The sequence below is a fragment of the Amblyomma americanum genome, chromosome 1 (genome assembly GCF_052857255.1).
Source record: "Amblyomma americanum isolate KBUSLIRL-KWMA chromosome 1, ASM5285725v1, whole genome shotgun sequence".
Lineage (NCBI taxonomy): Eukaryota > Metazoa > Arthropoda > Arachnida > Ixodida > Ixodidae > Amblyomma > Amblyomma americanum.
The window spans coordinates 180,926,301-180,953,290 of record NC_135497.1 but is presented as its reverse complement, the minus strand read 5'-3'; the positions used below and the strand labels follow the sequence as shown (position 1 = coordinate 180,953,290).

Below are 26,990 nucleotides of genomic sequence, written 5' to 3'. Positions count from 1 at the left end.
CGTTCGCTAGCGGATTGCAATGCTGAACACGGCCAACTGTTAACAGAACTCACCACACACGCTCCTTTCCGCTTCGTAGTGAACTCAACTGAACGGGAGAGGGCGAAAGGCATCCGGTGAGAAGGGAAGGCAGGAAGCCATACGAGATTCCACTGGAAGCTGAGCGACGGGGTTCCGACGACACCACGTGGGGCTCGGAAATGCCGCCACACGAATGCAGCCGGCTTTCTCACGAGCCTGCTAGTGCACCGTTTTCAGTGTTGGGATTGTGGCGCCTAAAGGTGGCAACCCCGACAGCAGTCCTAAAACAGCGCTTTCCATGCCGAGTTGTTTCTCGCCATGGCCTCAAACTAGCGCTCTACGTGACGATTATTGGGCTACTTGGCGTCGAGCACAGTGTGGAGACTGGGCGGGGCTAACATCAAGAGCGTCGATGTTAGGTCGTCTCTGCCGACGTCTTATTGGCCGCTTTCGCAAAGCGACAGTGACGCTGACTCGAGTAAAAAGCTTGCACAGATTGGTAGGAACGCACAGAGTAGGTGCCGATGAATGCCCTTCGGTGAGACCGGCTCGGCAAGCGCGTTGTTCCGCCCCAGGCAGCGCGCGTGAGCCCGCAGAGAAGAAGCCGCACAAAGCGCGCCGGCGGAGGTCATCCCGCAAGAGAGCGGCGCCCCAGGAACGCGAAATCCGGTCCCGGGTCATTGAGAACGCCAGGAATGCGCCGCGGGTAAGTGAGCCAGTAAGGCTGCCACTCCTCGCCCAGTCCGGCTGCAGACCACGCGCGGGGAAGACCGCGAAACGCCGCCATCTTAAGCGTGCCCACGTGCGACGCCACTGGCGCCTGCCGACCCGCCCCAACGGCCGACCGGCAAACGCACGCGGAGAAGGCCTCTCGCTACAGCAGATCCCCGGCACAGGCCCCGCCATGGAGTTTTGGCGCCAAAAAATCGGGGAGGGGCGCCGCGCGGCAAACCGATAGAAAGGCGGGAAAGATAGTGAGCCTCGCGCTGCAGAGAACCGGGCCCGCAAGGTCAGGCCGGGCATCCCCGCACATCACGTGACGCTCCCAACGGCGCATGCGTCACGGGGTCCGCGGCCATGCGCCCATTCTGGCGGTCGATGACACCAACCCTCGCCCAGTCATCCTTCCTGCTCTCCCTCGACAGCGCTGAGAGTAAACACGGCGATCAATCAACACCATCTCGAGGCCCTCACCGCTTCCCGCGACAATGCATCCCTGCACTGACGCCAATACCTGCATGTCACCTAAACTCGAATCATGGCGACAGACATCGGCTCCTCGCGACACGACCCTGCTCCTGCCAGCACGTGATTCGGGCGCCGCCGAGCTATAAGACGCCGACCGTGCTCCCACCAGTATTCACGGCCAAACCGCGCGGCACGAACCGGCTGAAAGCGGCAAGCACTGCCTGTCCCAGCAGCGCCCTGTCCTTTCTACAGCTAACAGGCACAAGCGCAGTAACGTGTACAACTTAAGTGTCGCTAAAGTAGTCTTACGTTGTGCACGACCAGCTCAGGATTGCGCCGCTCAGGTCGTGTCACTGCCCCGGTTGACAATCTAATATACCCAAAGCCGTTACTTTTTGGCGTTCAATGCAGTTTGCAGAAATACTAGGCATCTCAAAACTATGTGCACGAGCTGCCACCGAAAACGGCGCAAAGCGGTCCAACCACAGCAAGGTCGCGATGGATAAGCGCCGAGCCACTGCGCACAGTACTCTCTCAATTCCGACTTGCGTGGACGCACAGCGTCCCCGGGAGGGCGTTCTTGGAACCCGAGGCGGCTACGAAATCACTGAGAAACATAAGGGAACCAGATGGCCGCGGAGGAGAGGGAAGGAGCAGCCCACGCGGCCTCACCTACGCGACCGCCTATGGGGACGGTACGACGCCCGGCCAGAGTTTGTTCACCTCCAGATGTCGCTCGGCAGAGCACCCTCGGGAAGGAGAGAAAAACGTAGCGGCTGGAATTTAATCAATACCCTCCTCCCCCGAGGACGCGCTCGCACACCAAAGGCAGGAAGCAGCAGAGTTAGCGGCCGACCACTCGCGTCGGCTCCGCGCGCCTTCATTTATTCACGCGACTCCCACGCGCCCGCCAGCACGAGCTGCTCTAACGGTACTGGGTATGCACTCCCGCGCGCCATGTTCCCCCCACGCTGCGGAGAACGTGCATGTCAAGACTGCGAAAAACCGAATCCACCCGAAACAATAGTGCAACACTGCTTACTGTGTGACGAGAAACAGCATCGCTTGCTCGGCAAGCGACCGGGAAAAAAAAAGGGGGGGGGGGGGGGGGGGGCGCAGAGCATCGCCCTCAGCGTTGAATGCGGCAGAAAGGCGCCACACGCACTCATAACAGAGGGCGCTCTCTGCGAACGGCTCCGAGAAGGCCGCGTGAAAGATAACGAGAACTCACCCCATGGCAGCCGGCGGAAGATGCACTGCAGCTAGGCGCCATGGTCAGCCGTGCCCCTAGCGGGGGCGTCGCGCGCTAAGGATGATCGTAGCCCGAGTCGGTATCCAAAGACCGAGCCGGCGGGCGCCACGCGGCCAGCGTGGGTGTGCGCCAGGCTATCCCACGCACGGCTCCTCGCTGCCGAAAGCGGCCCAGGCGTCGCCTTGCGACAACAGCCACAGCAGGAGGAGCAGCCAAAAGGCGAGAGCCACGAGGACGCTGTACATGGCCGCCTCGGTGTCTTCGCCGCCGCCCGCAGGCGACGCCATCGCGCCGCCGCCGCCCGGGTGGTCGAACCCAGCCGCGCCCGGTCGGAGAGCGGAAGCGCGTACACGAAGGCCGCGTCCCGGTCAGTCATGGCAGCGCGGCAATGGAGACGCGCCCGGAGGATGGAGCGCCGCCGGCGCCAGAAAGCGGGCCCCCCGACCAATCCAAGCGGAGGAGAGGAGGCACCATCCGCCGGCGCCCCCATCCGAGGCGCGCGGGGAAAGTAAAAACGCGCCCCCTCTCCGTGGCCCATTCAGTGGCCGCTGCCACGCAGCGTGACGCACAAATCAGCGACTCGATAAGCGCACAATTCGAGCCTCGCCCAACGGAGCTCCCGCCGGAGGTTCGGGCCGCACGAGCGACACGCCGCCGTGCGGGAAGGGCGCCACACCAGTCCAGACTCGCGAGCGCGCCACGAGAGGGCCGGCGCGCCTATCGCCCAGATTCTGCTATCGGATTCCAGACGCTCTCGCAGAGACCTTGAGAGCCTTCCCCCTTTCGAGTAGGCGCCCACTCGCGCTCTGCACGGCAGACATGGCGCCAAGCCACATGCGCGCTACTCATCACGGCGGCCAACAACGGCATGCATTGGTTACGCCTAAAAATGCAGCACTAAACTACGATGCCGTGAACTGCTGAAGTGAACTGGCCTCGAAAATGCGTCGATACTCCAGGCACGTTCCATCTATTTACAAACATTCTAGGCACTAAAGGCATTCAGTCCCACATAGAAGTCGATAGCAGCTTGGCCCCACCTTTGATCCTAACAATGCATCGGCACGGGACGGTCATTCTCTGGCGACTGACGGACGCTACGCAAGCTCCTTGGAAACTCTCCTCCCTCTCACGTTTCAGTGGCTAAGCATGTCTTGTCCTTGTACGGCGCTTCCATCAAGCGCTCCCATACGTTGAAACAGTGCAGTCCATCTTAAAACAACAGCTTTTGGATGTCAGGCGTGCTAGAGTTATCCAAAGTGAAGTGAAGCGCGGCGTCCCAAGTGAAGTGCAGTGCTGGTGACCGTGCTAAGACCGCGTTCCCGAGTTGGAAAGACTGCTCCCGAGCCTGTGTTGTTTTACAGGACGCGACCCGCGAGAAGCTCAGCGCCGAAACGATCAAACCAGAGAAGACCCAGGGCATCTCCACCAGAGGGTCCAAAAGGAAAAGACTGCAGAAAAGTGGCAATGATACCAAGCCCGGCGACCGGATACACGAAGCGGCTCCGCCTAGCTACTTATCACGGAAGCCACACACCAAGACGCCGATAGCGACCCTCAGACCTCCGCTGCGATAATGAGCCTGAAGAAATGTCCACCTCGGGCGCCGATAAAAAGAAAACTACGTGAGGGCCTACCGTCCATGCACAAACGATCTTTTTAACTGGCTGCTACGAAAATCTTGCCTGGTGTGTGCCATTACTAATATTCCAAGCAGCCTTACGAATATTGCCACAGACTACTGCACATTTTCCTACAACAAAATCTACAGACTCCACCAGGTCATCCTGTACAAGCTGTCTTACAAAAATTATCTCAAAAGCAATTCGGTCAATGACAGAGGCAATGTTCCGCCCCCATTAAATAAGCAGCTTCAACTTCTCAGCAAACCACAAACTCCAGCCAAACTTTGGCAGTGTTAACAGCAAAATAGACTGCTTGAGGAATCAAACAGCAGTTAAGTGCAGAACTTCAATGAGCATCAGCTGAACAGATAAAACAGTGTTGCTGTATCTTCTGCTACCATTTTTTTGCATGAATGATTGCTTCCTAGGCCAGTTTAGATAGTTCTAGAACTTTTGCTTAAAAAATAGGTATAAACATACAAAGCAGCACCACAAATACCAATGAAGCACTAAGGCCAACCTCAACTTAACTATCTCAGCCTGCAATATGTTCAACAAAAAAAATATGAAATGATTGCTGTAAATTGAAGATGCCAATACAATATAAGTGACCTGGACATGGTGTGATCAAGACGCCAAATTCAGAGCAGGGTGTCTAGCAAGCTACTCGTTTCACGTTCGCCGACTTTTTCATGTTTTTACTAGCAGCTTAAATTCCATGACCACTGCTACAGCTATGCCTGAGGAATGATGCCCCAAATCTTCCCAAACACAATGTTCCTGATGGGATATTGATTTATTTAAGTACTGCGAGGGCCCATTGCTAAGCCCTTGAGTATCAGTTTCACTGCACTGCAAGCCCCACTGGTAACTAGCCTAGAAATGTGACAGCATTTCAACTGGAAATCAGCACTAATTTTGGCAGCAGTTTTTGTTCAGTGCACACCAACAAAGCCCAACAGATATGGGTGCCTAGATTTGAGAGTTAGTTATGCTTACAAATTTTTTTCCTGCTTTATGACACCACAAGAATGGTGATATCCTATGGCATTATGTGGGCTTTTGCAAGTAAGAGAAAACTTCAATTGAGAAACTTTCAGAAAATTCCCTAAATGACATACTCTGCATGCGCACAGGGCAGTCATACGCTAAATTATTGTACTGCCAGGAATACTTTCTTCAGGCTTTCAACAATGCACTTTCGAAGAATGCGCTGGCATAAGCTCACTGGTTCAATCTCAGTCAAAAGCACTTTTTCCCCCCCGACTTTTCACTGAAGGCACCTTTTGTACACTCTGATGTCTCTTGGCGGCAGCACTGATGTGAGATAAGTACAACGAGATTTGCACAAAAAGTAGCAGCTTCTTATGACTGCTTACTCTCGCTTGTTTCACCGCTCTGACATGCCGGCAGATTCATGGTCGCGCAATACTGTTGAAAATTGGCTGGGTGTACGGTCAAACCCACCCCTTTCATTGCCACGACAAATTGCAGTATCTACACTGCTACACTAACCATTCTTATGACTAATCACCATTTATACAGCTCAAACCATAAAGCAACTAGCCTGTAGTAGTTTTAGTTTCAGCATGGCATATGAGATCAGCACAGCCTGAGAGCAAGCTTTCCAGAACAGCTCTGACGACATGGTAAGGCAACGTGCTGCCTCACATGTGAAAACCGAAAGTGCACAAATCCCAAGCTTCCAGCTTATAGTGGAAAATGCTTTTCAATGCTGCTACATATAATGAAGCAGAGTGGCAACCAGTATAGAACGAACTAGCGCTCACTTCGTGGCAGCGAGAAGACAGCTAAAATGTATAGGTTATATGCGTTTCAAACAAAAAGATGCAATGCCGGTGTGACCAGACCATGTCTTTCGGCACTCGCGGTTCTGTTGCGATTCATGGCAGACCATTGTGTTAAGAGTCACTGACAGTACCCCTGACAAATCCCCAAATTGTTCCAAGTGCACAAAATTCCCCAACAATTCCAGGTTTCCCAGGTTACTAGACACCCTGCAGAACTGCCATGTAAACACACACAGCAGGTTGCCATTCAATGGCAGTTGGGAAGCCGAACTGGTATTCGATGCCCGTGATAAAATCATAGCTCAAGACTTTTTCTTCAGGCACCTCCTCTCCTATTATAGGTAGATATGCCTTGCCTAGCATACAAAACCAATTTAACCAACTTCATTAGACACCTTAATAACTAAAGGCATATGGCACTGTTACCCTTCATTTTTATGAATACCCTAGACTAACATTATGGAGCCTCTTTTCTTGTTTCCAACATGCGTTTACTGAATATGTGCGCAAAGAAACAACTTGGCACTAGCACTGGTTGCAATGCCTGTTCCTGAAAGGAAGTCCAGGGAAAAGGCAAGAAACACTAATGCCCCAGCAGTGACAAAAAACAATACTTTCGAAATTTGGAAGTAGTTAAGATCACTGACAGTACGTGCTGCTTTGTACCACTGAACTGTTATGATTAAAAATGCTCAACTATTTCTTTCACTGCGCAGCAAGTTAATTGAAGTGAATGAAGACTTTGGGAAATAGATTTTTCTTGTAAACAGGCCTTACTACAAGAGATTTAATGCTGCATTGTGTAGTTCGCACACTAAGAACCACGCTGCATACTATTTCAGGCTATGTGCAATGGCCCCATTGAAATGAAGTTTCTATGCTAAGGCAAAAGAAAGTTTCAAACAGTAAGGTAGAACAGTGCAGTTACAACAGGCTGTATGGACTACAACTGGTAGCCATAAAAATTCTGAACAAAATATAGGCTAGAATTAGCACTGGAACCCTACTCTGAAAAGATGGAACTGGCATGGTTTGTCCACGCACAAGTTGTACGTAAGAGATCACATGACCAAAAATGGTCTAACGTTCACCATAGAAAAAGTATCTGGATGCCTGGATGCTTTAACAGGCACACTTCGAGCACTGTGCAGAAGGTACTCACCGATTGAAGACAATGTCACTGTAAGCATAGCGTTCCAGCTTTACAACTGGGTTTGGTTCTTCAAGCAGCTCTTGACGACGGCTAGCAGCGTCATCATCTTCACAGCCTTCCCCAATTTGTTCAGCAGAAGTCTCTTCTTGGTCCGCTGTGAGCATGGCGAGGGAGAAGTTGCTCCAGCAGCTGGATGCTGAAAATCGATGAGCAGAACATCTGAGCACTGCCAAATTACATGCCCCATTCATGCATACTCCATCTCACAAATTACTTGCAGCATTATAGAAGGTAGAGACCTTCTCAGTCAATCAGGAAATTGCATTAAATGTATTCCTCGGAGACTCATCCGAGTGATCTGCTCACTGAACACAGATAGGGCTAGAGAAAAGTACAAAAACACTGTTTATGCGCCATAAGCCTATACACACTAAACAAAAAAGCAAATTTATTGCTGATTCATTTTGTTAAAAGAGGTGAAACGAAATGAAAGCACTATTTACGGCCAGTGAACATACTGACAGCAGCAATAACAACAATGTCTTCAGTCAGAGGCAAAGGCCCTGCTTCGAAGGGCGCCGCATTTTGGAAACATGCGCAAGTCACACACACTAAACTTGGAAATAGTGTATGTAATGCGACCATACGTTAAGGCTATATATGAAATAGAATTTGATGCATGCGCAATTTAAAGCCTGCTATCCCATGTGCGCATGTTATACTGGCACTACATTCTGCATCATCGGAACGTCACCTGTGCACTCATCGCAGGTTTGATAGTGCTGCAAGGAACTACAGAGATGTATATGTTTTTGGGCGGAGTGATACATAAATCAGAGTCCACGTGTATTTTTATTTCCGTGCACCTAATTTGTAGCTATATTGTCTGTTACTGACGTTGTTGACTCACAGAAACCTAAAAAATAAAATAAAGGTGAAATCGAAGCCGACACTAGACAGGCCGAAAGGCACTCCACACGCTGGTTGACTCCGCCTACCAACGCGTTGAGTTAAAGAAAAGGTGGGAGCCGGGGCATTTAATGAGATTTAATTAGGGCAATCGGCCACACAGGAAAATAATTCGAAGTTTTTAAGAATGCCCGGATTTGAGTTTCGGTTTAAACTGCCAGTTTTAGGAGAAATCTGCATATGTTATATTAAGAAAACAATGCAATGGCTCACAATAGTATACAATATTTAATGAAACACTAGAATTTTGAAATTTTCCTAGTCTGGTACTCCCCATACAGTATGGCATTCACCATTTATCTACTGGGCACGTCACTGCACCGCCACATGCAGAACTGAACTACTACGGAAAGCTACAGTGCATTTTACATGGCTTGCATTGTGATCCATGCACATGTAATGTTGTACCATTTGAACTTTCGGTTAAATATCTGAATAATATTTGATGAGCATATAACAAGGAATAATCATGTGCAGTATATATGTAACAGGCTTAAAGCCGTGTCTGCGATGATGTACAACCTCAGAGGTAAGACTTGGCTGAATCTATCATAACCTACGGCATAACATCGTAAGGAACTTGCTTGATATCAAAATGGGAGCCATAAATCACATAATTAAAAGAATTATAAACAGTATAGCTTATGGCACTATAATGCAGGAAGTTGATAAAGAGGAAAAATACAATAGACTAAGCATACTAGAAATGCGGGAACTATTTTATTTCACAACGCTCACACGTCATTACTTTACAAATGCTTTCAAAATGCCCGCCAAGAAAAACGCTTCCTTAAGATAGAAACATATTAAGCCACGATGCTTTACATATTATGATAAAAAGGAGATACTACGTGCCACAAATAGTCAATGAACTGGAAGAGTTCTGCAATTTTAAAACTAAACGTAAAATGAATAAAGCAATAAGAAAATGATTCTCGTCCTTTGCATATAAATCACTGATGGCCTCTTGCATGCTATATTCTACTTTGCCCGTTTTTGCTTCAGATTTCAGAGTTGTTTACATATGGCTCATTTCAAGTTGTAAGTTGTATTCCTATTTGCTCAATATGTATACATAATTTTTGCCTATTACACATGTACTAGTATACCTAATGCCTTTGGTTTGTGCATAATTTTTTGTACACATTAGGTGATTCACTGTACTGCCTGTACAATATAAGCACACTGAACAACCAACAAGCACACTGTGCTTAGGTTGTACAGGAAAAACTCAAGCACTAAAAAAAAATGAATAAATTTTGATTTGATTTGGACAAATACAATAGACTGGGTGTACTAGAAATGCGGGAACTATTTTATCAAACAGTGCTGCAGAACAGATATTCAGCTTTAACTGAAAAAGATGATCTTACTGTTCATACACTGAATGACTATCTGAAAGCTATCATGACAGAGTGCACAGTAGAAGCAGGTGGTAGGGCGCTTTGACGGGATACCAGCAAGCTATCTCAGGAGACGAAAGATCTGATTAACGCCAAAGCATGAGGTGGTCTAATCCTACAAAGAGAATAGAATATAACTAGGCATAGGTAATAACCAGATGTATGAATTAAGAGTAAGAGACAAGGAGGGAAATGTCATTAGCAATGTGGATAAGATAGTTTAAGTAGCCTAAGAGTTCTACACAAATCTATACAGTAGTCAATGTAATCAGAACATTAATGAGGGAGACAGTAGCACACAGCAATAAATCACCCCACCAATAACGAAAGAGGAAGTAAGGGGAAAAGCAGCTGGTAAGGATCAGGTAATAGCAGATCTGCTGAAGGACGGAGGGGAGATTATGCTAGAAAACTATCCCTGTATACGCAATGCCTTATGACCTCGCCCGTAGCAAAAGCTTGGAAGGACGCAAATATCTTATTTCATAAGAAATGAGACTCCAAGGATTTGAAAAATTAGACCGATCAGCTTACTGTCCGTTGCCTACAAGGTATTTACTAAGGTAATCGCCAACAGAGTCAGGGCAACCTTAGACTAACCAACCAAATGATCACGCAGGCTTTTGTAAAGGATAATCCATAATAGATCATATTCACACTATAAATAAGGTGATAGAGAAATGCGCAGAATATAACCAACCCCTATATATAGCCTTCATTGATTACGAGAAAGCATTCGACTCAGTGGAAATATCTGCAGTCATACAGGCATTGCGGAATCAGGGTGTAGAAGAGCCTTATGTCAAAATACTGGAAGGTATATACAGCAACTGCACAGCTTCCACAGTCCTCCATAAAGCCATCAATGAAATTCCAATAAGGAAGGGCATCAGGCAAGGAGACACGATCTGCCAATGCTATTCACCGCCTGTTTACAGGAGGTATTCTGAGGCCTGAATTGGGGACAGTTTGGGATAAGAGTTAATGGAGAATACCTAAATAATCTGCAATTCGCTGATGACATTGCCTTGCTGAGTCACTCACGAGATGAACTGCAAATCATGATCAATGATTTAGACAGGCAGAGCAGAATGGTGGGTCTAAAAATCAACATGCAGAAAACCAATGTATTGTTCAAAAGTCTAGCAAGGAAGCAGCAATTCACAATTTGCAACGAGGTGCTGGATGTGGTAAAGTCTACTTAGGGCAGGTAGTGACCGCTGACCAGAACACGAGAAAGAAATAACTAGAAGAATATGAATGAGGTGGAGCGCATATGGCAGGTTCTCTCAGACCATGAACGGCAGTTTACCAATATCTCTCAAAAAGAAAAATGTACAACAGCTGTATATTACAGGTACTCACCTACAGAGCAGAAGCATTAAGGCTAATGAAAAGGGTTCAGCTTAATTTAAGGATAACGCAGCAAATCATGGAAAAGAAAATGATAGGTGTAATGTTAAACAGAAGTTTACGGGTATAGGGTGGACGCAGCTGGCGAAGGACAGGGTTAATTGGAGAGACATGGGAGAGGCCTTTGCTAAGCAGTGGGTGTAGTGAGGCTGATGTTGATTAATAACTTCTTGTATAGTTATGAAATTTTTTGTGCAAAATAAGATCTATTTGGTGCTGTAGTCACATCTAAAATAATCAAAATTACGTCTCCTTTGGCATAGAATGACAATCCAGTCGCTGTAAGCGCTTGACCAACTTCTTGTCTTTATTTTTTTATAAGTTTCACCGATGACAGCATTGGCTTGTGTCCTGTCTCACAGGCTCAAGTTTGGCCATGTCGGCCGAACTTTCCTTCTCCCAGTCTGGCATATAAATTAACTTTCAACCCCAATTACAATTTTACAACCCCAAAAAAATTTCAATTTAGGTGTAATTTCATACTGTAACTGGCTCCTGAGATTTTGGTATATCAAAGTGCTTTGCATTTCTAAAGCACACGCATGCAATACAGTTTCAAGGAAAAGAATAGTTTGTGTGTGTTGAATCACTCCATAGGTACAGAACGAACACTACTGTGCCAGCATAGTTTATTGTCTGTCACTGATACAAATCAGAGTGATACAAATCAGGTCTACAATTACTCAGCCTCCTTGCATTCTGTATTACAGGGTAGTTTGAATACTGCCTGCTTCTTGGAGTCACAAAAAAAGCTTCTTCCAGCCCTCGCAAACAGTCTACAGCTGCCAGTAAGGCTTTTCTCTTGTCACGGCACCTTGCAGACAGCTGTTTTTGAACAGGTTATTAGAACTGCAGAATGGCTTGTAATGTAAAAGCTCTGGTAGACATTTATGAAAGCTTCAGTATGCCTGCGCTATAGAATAAAAATTATTATTTGATGCCAATGTGGCACAGATGGACTTAAGGAACCCTAAGGATTTTTCTCGGTAAAAATCGACTCCCTGGCCCTTTCTGGGTATGTTAACATTTGTGGCGGCAAACCATTCAGTTATGGCCGAGAAAATTGCATTTAAAACTTTTGCCGAGATTCGTTTCAAACCCATGACATTTTGCGTAGCATGCCCTCTGCGATCCGCGCCAATCAATACAGACCAATTCACCCTTAGTCTCCCTTTAACAAGCCCTACGGGCATTTTCTGTCCAGAAGGCAGCAGCAGTAGTCCTGTGTAGTTGAAGGTGCTCGTCTCTAAGGTGCAAACTGCAGTACAGTAAAAGCTCGTTAATTCGAACTCGAAGGGGACAGGAAAATTGTTCTAATTAAGCGAAGTTCGAATCATCGAATGGGCGCTAGAATGAGCGGTTATAGCACCCCACCGCGAGGGCAGAACCCGAAGCAGTCGCATCTAGACTCATCGCGAGCTAGGCGCTACTGCACGTTTGTGGTTATCCGGTCCTAGTGGCAAATCAAACAAATTGATTGGCCAGTTATCCGCCAGAAACAAGTACTGGAATGCATTCGCGTGAGCAGCTAGCTTTAAGGCTGGAATATAGGATGCTATTTATGCTCCAAAACATGTTTATTTGCAGGGAAGGGGTGTCAAAATTAAAAGTAATCGGAGAAGTGCATTTGCTTACATTTCTTCTGCACAGACTCCATCAGCATCATCTGCAGCTTGCCCAAAGCTCTTGAGCAACATGAGAGTACTCACTGACAGAAGTGGCGTGCTGTAACATCGAGCGCTGACACTACTTTATGTGCACTTGGTCGTGGCACAGTCTCGTCGCCGCCGTCGGACTTATCACTGAGGGCTGTTCTCACTGCATGCGAGCCCTGCGACGTCTGCTGTGAGCATGCAGCCTCAATTATATCGGCGTCACTCAAGGGCTCCAACATCTCCATGCTGCTGTCCACATAGCTCGCGCTCGCGGCACCAACAAAAGCCGTCATCGCCCGAACCGCCATACTACGTTGTTTACACCACGTGATTGCGACCCAGCAACCGCAGCACAACGAAAACCTGGAACAGCTCGCGCCTAAGCATCATCGGCGCGGGCAAGTACTCCGGCAGAGAAAACCTGGTACAGCATGCTCCAGAACGCGGGCTCCGTGAGCCTTGTGCACCCGGCTTTTTTTTGTTTTCCATTGTTTTACATCTCTGGTAAGTTTGGAGCGTGTTTTACTTGCTATGGGTCAACTTCTATCTACGAGGAGCGGTGCCAGCCAGTGGCTCCTAGTTCGAATTAACCATAGCGGATGCTGACTTGTTCGAATTATCGCGAGTTTTCCCCCATTGAAATACACAGAGCTGTGCCGGGACCCAGGCGTCAGTTCGAATTATCCGTAAGTTCGAATTAACAAGCTTTTGCTGTATACAAAAGAGGCTCAATTCCAGGCAGCTCCTTCTGCAAACAAGTGTCTTCCACCATCTTCCTCCAAAACTAAAACTACCAGTCTTCAACCTCCACAACAAGGTGTAGTCTTGCCTCTTCTTGAAGCGAATGTACGATCCGCTGAAGAAAAACATCTGCTCCCAAAATTTTTCCAAAATCTTCATGTTAGGCCTCTCAGGCAAAACAAATTCAACACACAACTTCCATGCACACAACTATGATGTCGTCCAAGATGCAGTGCCTCTTCTTAGCCTCCACCCTGACCACTTTTTGCTGGTTGTCAAAAAACTTCCGAGCGCTCTCTTTCACCTCGCACGGAGTCACTCCATTCAATGATACCCAGCACTTCCCCCAATTATCATGCACATTTCTCCAACAAAACACAGCAATGAAGACATCTAAGGTCTGACCAATGAGGTTAAAGGGAGATGCGAGTGAAAAAAACCGCGATTTTTTCGAAGTCGATTTTGTGTTTTCTTGCGTTTTGTATTCCCCCAAGCTTCTTTTATGCATTAAAAAATCAACGCCGATAACCAATGGGAAGTTAGTAAAAAATGAAATTAAAGCACTCGCGGTGGCTCGTGAAAGTGCGAATTTGACCGAATTTCGGGAACGCGGCATTTCGCTCCACGGCGTCGCCCGCTCTTGAATTTTCGCGGGGAAGTAGGCCCAACCCTCTTCTACCAGAAGCCACTTCGGCAGCGGCACATTCTTGATAAAAAATACGAAAAAAAAAGATTGTTTCCCGCGTGAGTCTAGAGTCGCGACTGGCCCTTTAAATCACGTGGCATGATCGGAGCCCTTCCGTTGGCTACGAGCATTCCAGCGCACAGTCGGACGCAGACACATTTTCTTCGTTCTGCCGCCACCGAGACGTGAACCAACGCTTCTGTCCGGGTTTTTCTCCTTTCTCTGAGATGGATGTGACCGAGAAACGAGATTTTCGTTCACGCAAGTTCCTGACGAGGCATTAGTATAAAGGAAGACGCCCCAAGCACAAGCGGAGAGCTCCGATGACGAGGGGTTCGTCTGCTGCTAGGCCTAACTGCAACGACGGCGATGCACCCGATTTGGATCCTTCAAGCTTCTTGCGGAGCATCGATGACTTCGTTGGTGCATCTGAGCGAAAGAAAGATGTTCGACGACCAAAACAAGCGTGAGAACGAGCGCGGAAGCACAGTTATCAGCGAGATCGGAATGATGCACGACCTCGTCAGCGGCACGCCGTGCCCCACCTACGGATGAAGTGATCTCTGTCAGAGAATCGGCCGCAAAACGAAAAAGACTCGAATCGTTTTTGGAACTCTACTGCCGAAATGACGCGTGTCCGACAGCCGTTGTTTCATCAACATATTCTTCGAGCCGCGTATCTTGATCTTGCAACGGCAGAGATCCGTCCGCAACGGCGTCCGCCCGCGGCAGTGCACGGGATACTTTCGCCGTGAAGTCCGTGGTCACTAAGCGTGCAATCGGCGTCGGACATGAGCAGCTTTTGCAGTTTTCTGCGATTATGGGTTTTGCGAAACCGGTGCATCACAATGCTTTTACTGCTATTCGCAAAAAAGTGCTTGCTGCCGCCGCGAAAGCTCGCGGGCCCATCGCCGCAACGCAACTAAGGCTTGTTTGGAGGAGTCTGCTCGCCGGGACTGTGAGGGGCCGACGTATGGGGCTGGTGCCTTCTGCTTTGTGCCCTCTTCCGAGACATCCTTGCTAGCATTCTGTGCAAATTTCATTAGTATTGACTGACTAGTACAGTAGTAAACATGTTTTTTTAACCTTCAAACGTGTTTTTCTCTGTTCCTCATTTTGTTTTATATTTAGAGTGTGGACTAAACTTCAGAACTTTTTTTGTACTCCAATCACAATGAAAATTCGCATGGTTATGCTTTAGCATGCCCTGAATTGAAAGAAACTACTTTCAGAACTTTTACCAAACATATTCAGTAGATAATTTCAGAAGTTTCTTGGTTGGGAATGGTAAAACTGAAACCAATTTCTCCTCAGTGTCCCTTTAAAGAAAGCTTTTTATTTTGCTAACAAACAGCTTACATTCATAAAAGCCTTCTAACTTCAAGGTCTGCATTATACACTGTCTAAATACGCAATTTCGGGTCGATGTAACACCGGCTTTTGGGGGTGTGGGGGGGGGGGGGGGGGGGGGGGGGGGGCTAACTAAAGGCGGGACCCAAAGGCAGTGAAATGCCTGTGGAAGCAGGACTTCTTTGGCACTCTGATGTTGTAACCAACCATAGTGGTAATAAGTTCAGACCCAATAAACCAAATTCTTGCTTTCAAGGGCTCTTTTCACAAATCGCCTTCCAAGAGCAGTTAAATTTTGGCACATGCGGCACCTGTCAAGTCAGCTAAGCGAGCTACATATTAAATGCTGGACTTCAAATGTAGTGCACCTGCCAAGTCCAAATTATACAATATTACCAAAACTCTGCACATGCCATCAAGCCAGCCCTTGATCTCACTGCACAGGGGCACATAACTTGAAATACTGGTGCCCTGTATAAGGAAAAAATGCCAATGCACATGTTTTTCCATTCATAATATACTGAAGTGAAATGCAGCCTGAAATGCAAGCCTGAGGTGTTGCTGTTTTTTCCAGTGCCCATCTACACAGACAGGATTGAACATCCCAGAGGAAGTGTGCAAAGCCACTTTGCCACAAAAGGTTAACTGGCCCATTACATAACTTATTCACATGTAAAATGAACACTCAGATTATCTTGTTGCCTTAAGAATTTTCAAATCTACTTGAGAATGAGAAGATTGCTTGATAGAAATTGCACAGAGTAGGCAATGCCATAGCGTCCCTTGTGTTTGGACTATGCACCATCTGCAGCAGGAGGCTTCAGATGTGCACAACTTTTTAGCAAGACCACTTTCACTTTCATGAACTTGTTCCATATATCTGTCACCTCAGCAACCTCAATTTTTTTTAAGTGCTATGTGCAAATAATGTATTCAAATGGTCCACAGAAATGTACCAGCGTTTTGATGGATGGTGCTAGAATACTAAACTAAGCTAGCCAAATCAGCGAAAAACTAGGAGTGAGGTAGCAAGTACATATAATATAAATAATATAATAATAGATATAATTAAGCTATAGTAATATAAGTATAAATAAGAATATATATTATAAACAGGAGTGATATAAACAGAAAAGCCAAAGATGAGGAAAGATAGCTTCCCACACACAGACACAGCACAGAGACTGCTGCCAAACAGTAAACACTGCCTGCATGATAGCACTACCCCTATGGATAGCAATGCCCCTTTTCCACTCAGTAAAACATGTAACCCTATTTAAACAGTATGACAAGGCATTTGACACATTTATCTGAAATGTACATTTCATTCTTATTTGCTACTGTACAATAACTGCAATGAAAAACAGAGGGCCTATAACATAAGAATTACTGCACTCCATCTTGTTACTTAATAAGTGCATGCACTGGTCGATTCGGTGAAAATTTGACTTCTGGAACTATTTTCCCTGGGGTCTTCTGTTTCGCGACAAAAAGTATAGCAAAATAGCATAGAAATCTATAAATTACGCTTTTTAGACGTGTGGTCATCGAAAATTGTGAGGTAATTTCTTTGAGGTTTTCTTCGATGTCAGTGCCGCATTTCTTTGACCAAAGCGAAGGCAGAGTAATGCAATTGGCATTACTCACCCCGTCGTAATTTCGTAACGAATAAAATAGAATGATTCTATTTGTCGCTAACGGTTCCCGAGATATTGAGGAGTGTAATAAATCTCTGCTTTTTTTTCCTACATGTGCAGTACTATGTTATTTTTGTAGGAAACATTTTCATGTAACTATGCAAGCGTAAGTACTGATCATCTAAAAAAAGAACAAAAAGCATCATCATACAGAACAGGGCTTTGTGAACATGCTGGCATAAAAAAATGTGTGCCCTTTGTACACAATTATTTAAGGCCTTGGGGTGACTTGACGAGGTGTATTAGTTATAATTACTCAACTGCACCAGGTATAGCTAAAACTAAAACGCATTACTGAAACTAGCGTAGCAATTTCACATTTGCACCATTTTAGTTAACATACCGCACGAAAACACTTTTCTTTGCCGCGTCCCCTCTCAATCTCCCTACGTGTCTGTTAGTAGCCCGCTGCGGCTGCTTCTTTCAAACAAGCTGCGCTATCGTGTACTACCTCGTGAAACAGCTTATGACACATGCAATAAAAAAACATGTGGCTTTTAGCACACTTAAGGTACGCTATTCTAAGCACACAAACGTGACCGCACAAGATTGGCCCCAACTTACCAGACTTTTTACAACTCGAATCAAATAATTACATCAGTCATAGTAAGAAACAGTTTCAAGTAAATATTAAATCCCATAAAACAAGCTATCGATTACCATGTCGGACTCACTATCTTCCTTCACCTCAAGATTAGTAGAATGTAACAAGAATCAGTACAAGATTAGTAGAATGTAACAAGAATCAGTAAAGTGCCAATAGTCCTACATTTTACCAGATGACTGCCCAACAATCATTTATTTACATCTCTTGATACTATGTTAGTTTCAAGGATGACTGCATTGTCTATTGTCACCCATAACCTTTTTCACTTTCTTCTAGTTCCTATTGTTAAATACTCCGAATGCTAGCATGCTGGCTGCATGAACAACTGCTGCTGTACTTCTGTTTTTTTTTTTTGTACAGTTCTGAATCTTCAAAGTATTCTTGGTAACCTGCCTACTAGTAGTTATTTAACACTTATTGTAGTTATCTTTTTGTTGATCTGCTTGTAATTTCTCTTTTGTGCTTTGAACTCTATATTGGACTCATTGCCCACCTGTCACGGTCTCTTACTGAGACTGGCAGTATTGTATAAATAAATAAATAAAATTAACATGCTGTGCTGTTAACAAAAGAACGCATTCTTTGGGGCGAGTGAACCTGCTGGCGCCCCGTGCAACACCGGCTCAAGGTGATAAATACCTGCGCTGTTACTTATGTGCTTTTTTTTTCCTTGCTCAGTTACAAGCCTACTATGCTGATCTTCAGGTGAATGAACGCAGTAACTTGCATGCGTACATTGGGTAGCAGTGCCGATTGACTCCCAGACTTCGCGCATTACTACCGCGGCCCATTCCCTGTAGCCAGTTTCCTAATGTGGTATTTAGCTGCGAGAAACCTATCGAGACTAATTTTAAATTTCCTTTTATGCTACTATGCGGGTTCAACAGTGACATAGCAGGTCAATACATGCTGCTTCTGCAGTGTGCAGGCATGATGCAGCCACCGGTAGCTGCGGTAGGCACGGAAAGTCGCTGTTGACCATCAGCGCCACCGCATCTTTGTGACATTGCGGGGTGAAGGAGGTCTATACTAGAGTCACTAAATAAAGACTTAGAGTACCGGCACTCTTTTCTCCTAATGTTCTGTGCCGCCACCACGATCATTGGGTCAGTTTGCATCACGTGATATTTGTTTACACTGCGACGGTTCATGGGGGCTGCCATTTTGTGGCTTATGCGTTTTCAGTCGGGCAACTGTGGTAGTCCTAGTGCTGCGACGCTGCGAGTGCTGCCGGTGACCGACTCAGTGACCGACTGCCGGTGACCGACTCCGCATCGACGAAAGCATAAACGAAGGCAACAGCTGTACCGTTTGCATCTGAGTGGCTCCACGCCGTACGGCTACGATCCCCGCCGCAGCGCAGGGTGGCTAACAGCATTGTTTACAAAATGGCCGGGCCAAAGTTAGCGGCGAGGTCGCCGAAGCGGCAATCTGGCAACAATGATAAACAACAAAATGGCCGCCCCTGCTTACCGCCGTGCTGCAGTGACTGTACTCTAAGTCTTTATTTAGTGACTAGTCTATACAGGGTGTCTAGCTAACTATAGCCAGGGTTTAAAAATATGCCGCGGCACTCTAAGACGACACGACCAAATCCATGTTCCTGATTATTGTATAGAACAACTCACTATTTTTTGTATTGGCCTTAATTGCATAATTAGTCGAGACTAAATAATGAAGATAGGCAAAAAAGTCCAATGAGAAAGTTGTAGAACGATCCTCAAAATGTCCAAATTAACAGTTTCCAACTTTGTATCTAGTGCTTTTTTTTTTCGCTCTCTGCAGATGCCCGCGAAATACAAAAAATACTACGTGACATGTCCACTTACGCACCGCTCATTTAGCTGCTTAAAAAGGTGACAGGGCTGTGACGCAGGCGCTGGCTGTACAACTTACGCGAGCGCAACTGATAAGGACTGTATGCTTGTGGCTATCAAAGCGCCAGCTGCATCGCTGCCCTGTCACCTTTGAAGCAGCAGCACACCGGGCTAAATGATCTGTTCGTTCCTATACGGAACGTTTGAGAGCACTGCAATCGCGGCGCACAAGCAGGCATGTCACGTGGCATTTTTTGTATCACGCGGGCACCTGCAGTGAGCGAAAAAAGCAGATACGTAATAAATGGAAACTTGGAAACCTCAGTTAGACGTTTCACAGACCGCTCTACAACTTTCTCATGGACTTTTTCACCTATCTTCGTTCATTGTGAAGTTGGTTAATTAATCTCGACTATTTATGCAACTAAAGCACAATACAAAAATAGTGACTTGCTACATACAATAGCCAGCAGCATGCACTTGGCTGCATCATCTTAATGTGCCTAGGCACATTTTAAAACCTCGGCTTAAGTTAGCTGGGACACCCTGTATCTACTAGTGCCCATGCAACAGTCAACTGCTTGCAATACCAAGTTACACGGCTACAAGAACTGCATTTTGGACAGAAATCAGGTTTAAACCATTTGTCTGAACCTTGTTGAGCGTGCAAAAATCCAAAAACTTCAGGTGCTCCTAAAAACCTACAGGCCAGAAGTCATTCCTAACCCACAGCTAGTGAAACGCAACCTTAATAATGTGTGTCTGAGCAGTAACTCCTCCAAGTAAGGCATGGCACAATGTTCGCACTGCGTACTTGCCTAAACCACTAAGCCACAGAAGGGCTCATTGCAGACACAAAGCACGTTTGTAAACCAACAGTCAAACAACAAATAAATGTAGCTATAGCAAAGGGGGAAAGGTGCCACAATCTACCTACCAGGTAAACGTGCATGCATACACAGCAACAAACAGTGCTAAAGAAAGGCAAACATGAATTGCAATGTATGCCTACGTAGTAAGTATATGGGCAGTCAAGTGCACAATGCATGTTTAAGGGGAGATTCGAAGCCTCTTCTTTTATGAGTAAAAAAATCAAAGCTCAGAATCAACGTAAAATTAGTAAAAATTGCAATTTAAATACTCAGGGGGTGGCTCGCAAGAGTGCGAATTTCACCTAAATTTCACCTAAATTCGCGCACGCTGCGTTTCGCACCACGCCGTTCCCCGCTCTTGAATTCTCGCGGGTTATGTAGGCCCAACCCTCTTCTCCCAGAAGCCGCTTTGGCAGCGTCGCATTCTAGCCGGAAAAAAAAATCAATTTCCCCGTTGAAGCCGAGCGTTGTGACTAGCCCTTTAAAATCACGTGGTATGATCAGAGCCTTGCCATAGGCTGCGAGCATCCCAACGCAGGGCAAGACGCACGCGTTTGTTTTGCATTCTATTGTCACCAGGACAAGAATCACGAGTTCACGACGCGGTATCAATGCAAAGGAAGACGCACCACCATGCACAAGCCGAGAGCTCCGGCGACGGGACGATCGTCTGCTGCTAGGCCTAACCACGTTGATACTCCCGACTCTGGCTCTTCGAACTTCAACCGGAGCGTGGATGACTTCGTCAGTGCGTCCTAGCGGAAGATAATGATGTTGTTGCAACAACAAGCATGCAAGTGCGGTTATCTGCGAAATCTGCTTGATACGAAACCTCGTCAGGTGCGCAGCATGCTCAACCTGCGGACGATGCATCTGTCAGAGAGTCGGCTGGCAAACGAAAAGGACTGGCATCATTTTTGGAATTTTACTGCCAAATGACGCGTGTCCCGCAACAGTCGTTTCGTCCACATACTCTTGCGTATCTCAGTCATGCAACGTCAGCGACAAGGAGTCTGCCCTCGGCAGTGCACGGTACACCTTCGACGTTAACGGAAAGTCTATGGTCGCAACACGCGCGATCTGCGTCTGACACGAGCAGCTTGTGCGGTTTTGTGCTGTTCTTGGCCATGCTTATGCTTAAACATGTCCTGAATTGAAAGAAACAGCTTTCAGACCTTTCCACAAAGCTATTCAGTGAGATAATTGCAAATTCTTTGTAGGCATTGGAATTTTTTTCTATAATAAATAACAAGTGGTACACAATTTTTCATGGTTCTTTGCACTGTACTATTCATTGCGAGCAATTTGAGCTATTTTTTAGTGTTCTCTTGTGCTCACTGTCAACCAAATGAGCTACTGAAAATCTAAAAGCAGATTTGAAAACAGCAGCTCAAACTCTTTAAACGATAAAAGTTTCAATGACCTGTTTCAATTATTAAAGAAAAAGTTTTTCCCAGTAGCACTTCCCCTTAAAAAGCATGACCCCAATGCAACCAAAATGTTTTTTCAGTATAGCTGAGAGCCGGATATTCCAATCACGATCAGCAATTCAGTAAGCATGTGCTCACTAACCGAAAGTACTATCTTACTCCATCGGAGATCAGCCATCTAGGCAACCAATGCTGCCTAAATAATAAAATAAATGCTTCACCCTTCACAATGAAACTCGCACCACCCACAACTTTAGGATAACAGACCACTCCAGCCTGATGAACTTCGCTGCTGCTTTATGGCAAGCATATATATAATTCATGCAGCTTCATATTTCATAACGCAAATAACAAACTAAACGAACTGCACAGGAGATTAGTGAAGCTAGCTACAAGCCCTCTATTGTTTGGCTCTTAATAACTATGTTGATGTTTGGCAGATTTCTTGCTGCCTTTGTTCAACCACTTTCCAACTCTTAATGCAAATGATGAAAATTTCATAGCAATCACCAGCTGGAAGTGAATGGCAGAGTGGCCTAGCCTCAGAGATGTGTATCCCCCCCACCAAGAAAGCATGTCCCCGCTGTTTGCTTGTGAAAGTGCCCGGAGGTGTCAATACCTGTACTTCATTCTCTAGGTTATAGAAGTTGCATTTTCAGCGAGACCAGCATCTGTCATTAGAACAGGGCAATAGATCAATATAGTTAAACATCAATTAGTCCTCAGTGCCCGATAATGGGAGCTGACAAGGAATTCATGCACCTTCATAGCACCTCAATTCTTCGGACAGCTCAGATGCTTCCTCCTCACAGGCCAAATGGCCACACTAGTAGTAGTACAGCCCAGCTGCCTCGACGTGACTACCCATGCTTTGACATCTGCTTGTTTGGAGATAGCTTCTCAATAGCAGAAAACAAGTACTATAAGTGCTATAACAACAGATATCAAATGACAATCAGATAACTTAAGTAAGTAGCCCATCTGGAACAGTTGCAGTTATCTTTGTGTTGACCCAAAACAACTAGGATAACGTGCAATAGCCCTCCACATGTGCAGTACATCACAGCCAGAGCACACTGCAGTGTGCACCATGACCTTGCTCAATTGGCAGCATGGCATATGTCAACACTACACCAAAAAAACTTGCAGCCACACAAATTAAATGATCAGTTTAGTTTATGGTGGTTTAACGTCCCAAAGCGACTCGGGCTATGAGACGCCGTAGTGAAGGGCTCCGGAAATTTCTATCACCTGAGGTTCTTTAACATGAACTGACATCGCACAGTACATAGGCCTCTAGAAATTCGAAGGCGAAATTCGACCGCCACAGCCGAGATCGAACCTGCGTCATTCAGGTCAGCAGCCGAGCACCATAACCGCCAAGCCACAGCTGTGGCATAATGATTAATATACCAAGTCTGAATTGTCTCTATATTGCCAATACAGAAGTGTTACATAAGGTGCTGTGGTTGCAATTTGGATCCTTGTGATTTCAAGCCCTTAATGACTTGCACATGCAGCAAAGCAATAATACAAAAGATATTCTGTGCCAGTGAGGTATCTGACAGCAGTACCCTCAACACTTTCAAACAACAATCCCAGTGATTCCAAAACCTCCACAGCTTTGTTCACCTTAGCAAAAGGTGAATTTTTACATCTAAATAAAATTCCTGAAAAGTCAGCAAGATGTAAAATAAAAAGGGGACAAAAAATGGCAAGTGTATTCACCAAAGAGAATTGTGCAAATGGAGCAGACAGGAATGGCAGATAGGTCACAACATTCAATTAATGAACCTTTTTATGTTTATTTATATGTGAATAACGAAGCATTGGTTATTTGTTTACTCAATACGGCCAAATCAATAACTCCACACTGCCAAATTTGTTCCAAAGCGTGTCGATAAAGCTCATTACCAAAATCAGTATTAATTCCACCAGACAGTTGCACCAAACGAACACACTTCCTACTGACTAACATTTGTATGCAAGTGGAATGACGAGAAATGAATAACCACAAGTAAAAAAATACACACCTAGACAAAAAAAAGTCAGCTGCTTACATGCCAAACTACAACCAAGAATAGACGATTGAAAAGGTCATCTCTTTCCCTTAGGAAAAAAAAATTTACCAAAAATGACTTGCATGGAGCAGCTGGTAAATTTGTCCAGAAAATAAAACAGCCATGTCCCCCTCTTAACTGTCACATGAGATGCTCTAGTCACAAGTTCATATCAAGCTTCAACAGTGTATCAGCACCTTAGATATGTAATTTAGCAGATAAATAGCCCAGCACCAAGGGGCGAGAAGAATTTTTGTTGTACAATTTTCAATCATTTTGCCCCCGGGAAACATGATTGAAAGATATGTCAGTAAACATGTTTACTGCCCACAGCTTATTTAGTATTGAAACGTGTGCTGAAACCAAAGCTCTGCCAAGATGTAGTCACACAAACCTTAACAGAAGCTCTTTCTCATTCCACTCGTCTGTGGAAAGAGCAAGAGTGCTGACAAAGCATTAAAACTACATTTTGCTACTATTTGATAGCCAAACACCCATCACAATACAGGTTACACTGCTCTAAACTGCCTGTTCCAAGTTCAAAGAAAACATGCCCACCTTCGTTCCCTGGATTCACCGAGTCTGCTTCACCCGAAGTCCCTGCAATATAAAACAGCCAACATGAATCCCATGGAATCCACATGCAAACAAAAGGCATTTCTACTACAATGAAATCCAGGAGCAGACAAGACTGGTTGTAAGCACCACCTGAACAGCCATGAGCCTGCTTTTTAAGCCATCACACCCAAACATAATCCAACTCAGTTTCTCCAGTTTGTGAAGCGGAGCACATCTAGAATTCCAAAATTGGCGCGGATATTTGTGTCTAAATGTGAAGTTTCATGTCATGACATCTGCGAAATGTAGGTCTTCCAGCCTCCGACTGTGGGCCCTTATAGTGCTGTTACCTCTCCACAGTTGCCAGCCAACAAGCAGTCTCATGGTTCAAACGTCTGACGAAGAAACGGCGACTGCAGCCGCAAGTGAGCAACTGTGGCCACCCAGTAACGCCTGGCCTGGACGTCAGCCCCACGTGCAAAGCCTCCTCCCCGCCATGGCGTCGCAAAATCGCGCAACACACCTGCCGTTGTCGTGATCAGATAAGGGGCCGGGCAGACGCGCGGGCCATGGACTCGACATGTTTAGCCGCTGCGAAGACCCAGAGCTGCCACGGGCTAACCCAATTACGCAAGCACGACACTTGGCATGGAAGCAGTAAGCAATAAAGACGGCGCCGCAATGCCTGCGACATCAAGCCCAGCCAAGCACGCAGCAGCTCGGCACGCGATATGTGGCCACCATGCATGCACGCCTATGATACGATTCGGCGTAACCGGCCACTACAGGCGAAAGAAGCAACGTTAGGGTTAGAACCGAGAACGGTTGAAAGCCCACTCGCTGTACGCGCGCCCAGGGCAACGCCTGCTGCAGAAACGCCCAAGCGGCATGAGCGGCCGGTCGCTCTCTCCACCCCGAGCGGCGTCCTCGTCGTTACCGGGACAATGGAAAGGCGCTCGCGTCAATCAAGACAAGCACGTCGGTCGCTCCGCGCGTGCGACATTCGGTCCAACTCCGTTTGTGCGTACGTCAAACGAGCCGATCAGCAGCAACTGTTAAAACGCGAACAATTGTTTCAAGCATAGCTCCTGCGCTGCTAGGTAAAGGGCACATAGAGGCTGCAGTGGCCGTAAAAACACACAAAAGCTTCAGGGAATGCATACGATAGCAAGAACCGTGGTGTACCCGTCCAGAACCAAGGAAGCGTTCCCATTAGCTTTAGCAGCTTCGAATAACAAACCATGTCACTGCCGATTCACAAGTTAGCCGGCTGGCTGGCGAGTGAACTTTCAGGACTACCCAGCTCTGCATAAAACCGACGAGTCACGGTAACCGCCCAGAACATCAGAATGTGAACAAAGAGCTCCAACAGATTTCAGGAGACAGCGAAAACTGAAGCACAGGCTGAATACTTTAATGCTGACTCGGCGGACCTGGTCTAACACACTTGGTCGCTAGAAACAAGAAAAGCCCGGTCTGCTAACATGAGCACGGCCCCAGGCTTGATATTAGCAGACACCCGCCTCACTGTATCAGGCATCACCCGCGTTAACAGGTTGGCACGCGTGGCGGGCGCAAACATACTGATAGCAACTGCGCTGACAAAATTCTGCCAACAAAGGCACCCAAGAAAACATCCCCAAAACCGGGCGGCTGTGAGCGCGTCGTGTTTATTGACCCCCGGGGGTTGTCAACACCGAATTGCAGGCACTGCGTCAAGCTAGTAGGCACACACGCTAAAACCATCGCCGTGACATGGCATATACGCAAGAAGAGAAGCCGCAGCGCGGAGACTGTAGCTACGACCCTAACACGCAAACCGGTAACAAGGAGTCGCTGGGAGCGCCATAGCGCGCGCGCCGCGGGCGGCCCTTTCAAGGGACAGGCCGCTAGGCCTAACTGCGCTAGCAGTAGGCTTAGCCAGGCAGAGCAGTCAGTCCCCCGTGAAGACCGCACTGTACCGACGCGAGGACGCCACTCGTGGTTCATTCAAAGTTCCGAGCTTCGACTCGTCTGCGTACTCACTCTGATCCGGCACGAGGACATCACCGTCGTCCGGCATTCCTGTAAAACGGCTCGCGTTTAGAGCAGCCGTAGTCGCCGTGCCGCGCCATTGCAAGGGAGAATCGCGGCGGCGCCGTACACAACACCATGCTCACCCGCCATGTTCCTGCGAGCTCTCCACGAGGACGCGAGGGTGGGCAAGAGAGCTCGAGAAAGACTGGCGAGGAGAAATTCGAGCGACGACCCTCATTGGCCTCCGCGCGACCTCGCGCCTTAGCACTCCTGTGCAGCCTCCGCGCGCATCAGCGCACGTACTCGCCGACAAAGTTCCTTCCGGTTCTTTCATTGGAGGAGGGAAGCGTGACGTCACCTACCATCGCCAATCTGTGCACTCGCCAGCCGTCGGGCACAGAGGGCTGCGCCCAAGCGCTCGCTTCCCTTTCTCTCCTCCTGACCTCCTCCGCTCGCGCGCGCGGGCGCGCGCGCGGTGAAGACGCGCGCTACGCTGGGGCGGGAGAGGCCCAAAATTTCCAGAAAACTTTCGCCCGGCGCGTAACAAAAAAGGTGCAGATCTTTCGTCGACGTCTGAGACCGGGGGTAAACATAACCTCTCCGCGACGTGCGCCACATTTTCGCAATGGTAAGACGGCGGCTTGCTTTTGCTCTCCTCCTCACTAGT

General features: G+C 46.9%; 1 protein-coding gene across 5 annotated transcripts in view; it reads right to left on the bottom strand.

Annotated features, from left to right (window-relative positions):
- The window catches only part of LOC144114287 (serine/threonine-protein phosphatase 4 regulatory subunit 1-like), an 88,746-nt gene extending 62,213 nt beyond the window's left edge, over nt 1–26,533 (bottom strand). The window contains exons 1-4 of one of the 5 annotated variants that reach the window (XM_077647914.1): nt 26,333–26,530; nt 24,308–24,349; nt 20,889–21,014; nt 7,060–7,246 (exon numbers count right to left, since the gene is read on the bottom strand). In XM_077647914.1, the coding sequence (XP_077504040.1) occupies nt 7,060–7,246; nt 20,889–21,014; nt 24,308–24,349; nt 26,333–26,369 (392 nt within the window). In that variant the 5' untranslated portion in view covers nt 26,370–26,530. Of the gene's footprint in view, nt 1–2,440; nt 2,978–7,059; nt 7,247–20,888; nt 21,015–24,307; nt 24,350–26,332 lie in introns of those variants that run through there. The other 4 variants (XM_077647915.1, XM_077647916.1, XM_077647917.1 and 1 more) reach the window with 4 other exon arrangements.
- Between the last annotated feature and the right edge of the window lie 457 nt (nt 26,534–26,990).